This window comes from Chinchilla lanigera, unplaced genomic scaffold (assembly GCF_000276665.1).
Source record: "Chinchilla lanigera isolate Chin_1 unplaced genomic scaffold, ChiLan1.0 scaffold00015, whole genome shotgun sequence".
In the NCBI taxonomy this organism is placed as follows: domain Eukaryota; kingdom Metazoa; phylum Chordata; class Mammalia; order Rodentia; family Chinchillidae; genus Chinchilla; species Chinchilla lanigera.
Window position 1 is genome coordinate 5,331,230 of NW_004955416.1, and position 6,000 is coordinate 5,337,229.

The 6,000-nt window shown below is 34.3% G+C and overlaps 1 protein-coding gene across 1 annotated transcript in view; it reads left to right on the forward strand.

Annotated features, from left to right (window-relative positions):
• Nucleotides 1–6,000, forward strand: part of Spred1 (sprouty-related, EVH1 domain containing 1) — an 88,083-nt gene that overhangs the window by 42,451 nt on the left and 39,632 nt on the right. The window contains exon 2 of the mRNA XM_005381197.2: nucleotides 154–328. Coding sequence (XP_005381254.1) covers nucleotides 154–328 — 175 coding nt within the window. The remainder of the gene's footprint in view (nucleotides 1–153; nucleotides 329–6,000) is intronic.

Sequence of the window (6,000 nt, forward strand, 5' to 3'; positions counted from 1 at the left end):
TCAGGTTACTTTTTGTGGACTGTCATTAAAGTAGTAAACACTTCAGTAACCACATACTAACTAATGTGGTCGTTGGTTGCTCAAATGAGACTGATGGCTTGGTTATTTTTTGTTTATGGAAAAGCTAATTCCTGATCTTTGCATCTATTTTAGTAATAGTTATGCACGAGTGCGAGCTGTGGTGATGACCCGAGATGACTCAAGTGGTGGATGGTTACCCCTTGGAGGGAGTGGACTAAGCAGCGTCACGGTCTTCAAAGTCCCTCATCAGGAAGAGAATGGCTGTGCTGACTTTTTTATCCGTGGAGAGCGGCTCAGGGACAAAATGGTAATGAATAATGTATCTCTTGTTACAGTTTTAGGATATTTTCCATAAAATGGATTATCTGTTTAAAATTATGATTAGTATATTATGTATGAGAGTTGTTTTACCCCTGACTCCATGATTATGTTTCTGGAGCTCTTTTTGTGTCTAAGACAATAAAATATGATAGTGTTTCAAACTGAATCTGACAGTATATATGTACTAGGCGGGGGTATTCCATCTCTGTTATTAATACCAGAACATTGGTGAACAGTCTGCCTAGTTATTGAAGCAGTTATCCCCACCGTTCCCCAGACCAGAGATTGGCAAACTGTAGTCCATAGGCCAAATTCAGGCCTAACGCAAGTGTTTCTTTAAATACGGTCCGTGAGCTAACAGTGATTTTTATATGTTTAAGTGGTTGATTAAAAAATCATTTTGTGATATGTAAAAATTATACAAAATTTAAATTTTAATGTCCATAAATGGTACTTTTGTTTTTAAAAACCAAAGCATTTCTTTATATTTTGTCTTTGACTACTTTCATACTGTACTGACAGAGTTGAGTAGTTTCAACAGAGATTATACTTACTGGCCAGCCTTTTTTATGCAGATTGTTGCCCTACTACCCTAGACTCTTTTTTTTTTTTTTTTTTTACCCTAGACTCTTGATCTTAGGTTCTTGATCTTGGGTTCTCCAGGCTCATATGGCTACTTGGGGGCAGAGGCCAGCCTTTCTTTTTTCCCTTTTTTGTTTTGTTTTGTTTTCTTTCTTTCCCTCTTCCTTTTCTTCTTTATCAATCTATCTGTCCACCTACCTACCTGTCTGTCTGTCTGTCTCTCTCTCTCTCTAGTGCTGGAGTTTGTACCCAAGGAGTGCTTAATTGCGTCCCCGTTCCTGATTATGTTTTATGCTTTGAAAGAGGATTTCACTGGTAGCCTTCCACACAGCTTGAATTTCAGGTATGGGCTCCTGTGCCCAGCCTAATTTTTGACAATATTGACTTCTACCTAGATAAATATTTTCTTACATATATATATATATAAATTTCAGTCTAACATTTGATGCTAGTTATTTACTGTCTTTCAGTTACAGTGCCAGAATTTCTAAGACCTGTGAAAATAACTAGAATCCCCCTTAAATATATATTTGTGGGTAGTTTATAAGTCAATTTAGCATCTGCATTATTTCTGTTGGAAATACATTTTAAGAGCTGAACAATTCTTTCATATGTGAACAGGTTGAATATAGCTTTTTGGGTTTTGGTCTTGATATTTTTTACTACTGAATCATTTTAGTAACTCAGAAAGTTGCTTAAATTGTCTATGCTGTAATTTATTCCTCAGTTAATGGGAGAGTTATGTTATGTCATCTTGAAAGACATCCAGCTCCAGTGTTTAGGACTGTTTGATTTACTTTAATGTTACACGTTGTACAGTGTATCTCAGTTAACCAGAATGTGCTTTTAATATTATAAGAAACGCTTGAAGTCAGAAGTAAGTATAATAATAAATTTAGCGTGTCATCTTTAAAGAGTTTAAGTATTTAAAAGTGGTTCTGGCCTTAAAGTGATGTTTGGCCTTTGCAAATGTGTTTGTAATCTCAGATATCTAAGAAAAGTCTTAATATGGTGACATGTCCTAAAGTATAATGCTTCCTATCCAAGCTATTGATAAATGCAAATATTGTTGGAAAAGAAACTGTAGATTTCAGAAACTGGGAAACAAAGTAAGGATCTAAGGTGGTTTTGTGAAAATGTATCATAAAAATAGAAAAGGAAAAAGAAAGAGGTGCAGCAATGGAGTAAGAGTTGGAGAAAAGAACTTGTTAGAAAAAGCATAATAACAAGGAAAAGAACAAAAAAGAAAAAAAAAAAAAAACAAGGGAAAGATACCTAGATATAAAATAGAGCAATAAGTTAGTGAAATAGAGTATTAGGTATTTAATAGAGATGGACAGTTCGCAACCAAATCATTTTCACTTGGAATGAGGCTGGTCAGAGGTAGCTTTAATTGATGGATTCTTTGAGTGTTCAGAGTATGGCTTTAACATAAAACTAATTCTCTATGACAAGGCTTAAAAAGGAAAAAAAGGGTTGGGCTGGGGATGTAGCTCAGTGGTATAAGCGCCTGCCTGGTAAGTACAAGGTCCTGAGTTCAATCCCTAGTACAAAAGGGAAAGAAAAGGCAGTTAGCCTATTCAGAGTATGGAATCATGATAGATTAATTTTTTTAAAAAGTTCTTCTGCTCAAAGTACTGACCAAGAAGTACAGTACCCATTGTTTCACTTAACCATTTCTCCTTGAGAAAACTTACTTGTAAAACAGAATAATAAACATTTCAGTATAGAGAGAAAGGAATAATTGCTTTCAGTTGGAGGGGTGCCATATTTCTCAGGGATTAGCTATAGTAAAGCGTTCTGTAGTAAAGCAGTCTTGTAATTTATATGATCAAAGGTATCAGCAGTGACTCAGCTATAAATTGAAAATAGCAAAGTGTTACAGAGTCCCATGACAAATGAGACAGTGACACTGAACTAAGCAGACAATTGGCCTCCTCTGTTGGGTAGTATACTTTAATTGGACTCCTTCTGTAGAGTTCAGCAATAAAGTTGAAGTCTGCATACGTGCATTCTAGGATCATTAATAGCCATTTCCGTAGGTGTTTTTATTGGTCATTTTTATTCTACTTCATTTTTCTGGTTTCTAATTTCATGATTTGTTTTGGGAAACTACTCTGTGACTACAAAGTTCTTCCCAAATTAATGACAGCATTCTTTTTAAAGCTTCCTCAGTGAATGAACAGTGCATTTTGATAGTTTTCCTATGTAATAATTATGTAAAATATAGCTGCTAAAAACTATTTTGTGCCCATTTCCCTGAGCACACATCTTAGAATCTCTGCCTTAGATGAATTACGAAATGGAAACTCTTGGTCCTCATACCCATATTAAATAAATTTGTGCTCAAAAAAAAAAAAAGGAAAAAAAAAAGGGGCTGGGGATTTAGCTCAGCGGCAAAGTGCCTGCCTGGCAAGCACAAGGTCGTGAGTTCGGTTCCCGGTACTGGAGAAAAACCAAAAAAAATTTAAAAAAAATAAATTTGTGCTCTTTAAGAAAGAATAAAGAGTGAGAAAAGGTACATATGGCCACTTGTTGATTAATAAAGACATTCTAGATAACATTTAAAAGGTGTTTTTAAATCAGAATACTGGTAACCATGGTGAAACAGAAAGATGGCTTTTCTCAAAGATGAGGGAAGCAGTGTTTTGACAGATTTTCCTGCTTTTGATTTCCAATAACTTATACTAAAAATAAGTCTCCTTAGACTTCTCAAAGGATTATTCAGTCAGTTGTCCATATCTGCTGGTTATGCATCTACAAATTCAACCAACTAGATTGAAAATATTTGGAAAAAAATATTGTGCCCACAATGAACATATACACACTTTTTCTTCCTTGTCATTATTCCTTAAGGAAAATAGACTAACAACTATTTATATAGCATTTGCCTTGTGTTATATATTATTAAAAGGGCAGGCTGCCTGGGACTTTTTAAGGCGGTATCGTTTTATATAACTGGATTGAAATTCATGCATTCATTTATTCTCTCAGTCTGAAGTGATCATAAATAATAATTTCCTTTGGTGATCTATACAGTAAGTTCCCAACTTATAAACAAGTTCCATTGTAGGATTCCTTTGTAAGTCCAACAAAGTGAGTCTTACAAACCTTTGACACAAACACACAATGGAAAGCATAAAAAAGCCAATGTAAGGTCTCTTCAGATCTGTGAAAGTTTGCAACTCAAATGTTCATAAAGTAGAACTTGTTCTCCTTTATGATGCTTACCGAGGGAGAGTTTATTTCCTTTCGGTACTCTAAATTAGAGTTTCCCAACTGTTTGACCTTTCATAGGATAAAAGTAGAGAGTCTCCAGACTGGTTTTTTCCTTTCCTGTGTATGCCTGAGGAGAACAGGGATGGAAAACACTGCATAAGTGGCTTTTATGCTTTATTGATGATTGAGAAAGAATTTTAGAGAAGCACCAGGCTTGGTTGCTGTAACCTGAGAAGGTAAAAAGTACTCGCTTCCTCACAGATGCATGATAACGGGCTGGTCCTTGTCAAGGAAAGATTCGCAGAACCTCTTTCTTGGTATATATACGACTTCCTCTTTACTTCTGAATTTGTATAGCCTTGATTTTTTTCTCTAATTTTTTAGTACAGGTTATCTGGGATCACTTATTTTGTAAAATGCTACCTAAAATTTAACTTTTCATTTGTTGAGGTAATCTTCACAGAGCTCCACATTCCTCGTGATAGAAACTTTCTGGTTTGCATTTAGTTTTCACTAGCTGTCATGGCTCTTTGTAATATAACACTTTGATCTTACTAGTGTTTTTATCAAACAGTTAAACAGATTTTGATTACCACAGGATCTAAATAGGTATTCTTAGAGTAGCTAGAACACTAAATTTACTAATGTAATGTTTTTTTAAAGCATTTCATGTGACACAAGATGACAGAGATGAAGTGTGCTAAGCTGAAAGATGCAATAGGACTCTTAAAATAGTTGATCTATTTAGAATGCTCATGGAGAACAAGAATTAAGGTTGTAAAATAGGTACCAATAAAACTTACACTGACAAAACTAATTTTGAAACAGAAAAAAGAAAACCAAGAAACATTTTCAGGATTATTTGTAAAATAAAGTTATTTATAACTTTATAAATAAAGTTACTTATAATATTATAGTGCCTTTAAAATAATAGATGTTGCTTTAAAAGAATACTGTTAAAAATGCAATGTTCTTAGTTATTGGAGCCTAAAATGAAATTAGAACATGCATTTTCTAGGAAGAAAGTGAAGTATACCAGTAGCTCTATTAAAAATTGGACTTCGTCACTTACCATGTGGAAGTCTTGAAATAGCAGGGAAACCCTCTTTCTGCCTGTGTTGAACGTTATAGTAAGTACAGAACAAGAATTTTCTGCTAAGCTTTCTCCTGTGCCTCTGAATTACTCCATTGTTAAAGTACAGTTCTAACAGAAGTGTTCCTCTACTGAGTCGCCTGCACTAGCTTTTTCCTTAGGATTCAGCCTTTCTAGCAGTTTCGTTTCCTGAGAGAGACTGGTTCTATTCACTGGAATATCACAGTTAGGAAAAGGGTGGGAGTTGGAGTAAAAATGCTACAGCATTTTTGTTGTTCCTAACTTCTTCTGCAGGCTGTTGCTAGACCACTTGGTGTTTTTTAAATAGAAAAAAAATAACAGTTTTAAAACTGATTAGTAGGAAACTTACAATTATTAATACTTTGAGGTTGACTTCATAGTAGTATTCAGAGTATTCAAGATAGTAATATTCAAGCGTGATATCTTGTTCACACAGTATTGGCACAGATCTTTTCAATAAACTAAGAGAAACTAGCTGTATAACTACCTGAACTATCTTACTTATAATTGTTTTTTTTTTTTTCTTTTTCCCTTGTCCCTTATCATAGTTTGTCTTTTCCTTTGAACAGTTTCTTTGCAATTTGCAATATCTATTGTACTTTTTGGATCTTATTTACTCATTCAGTTTCTCACACTAGTGAGACAATGCAGTGTTTACCCATATGGGTCTGATTTGTTTCACTTATAGTATGATCTCGAGTTGAATCCATTTACCTATATTTCTGTCTTTTTTTTTTTTTTTT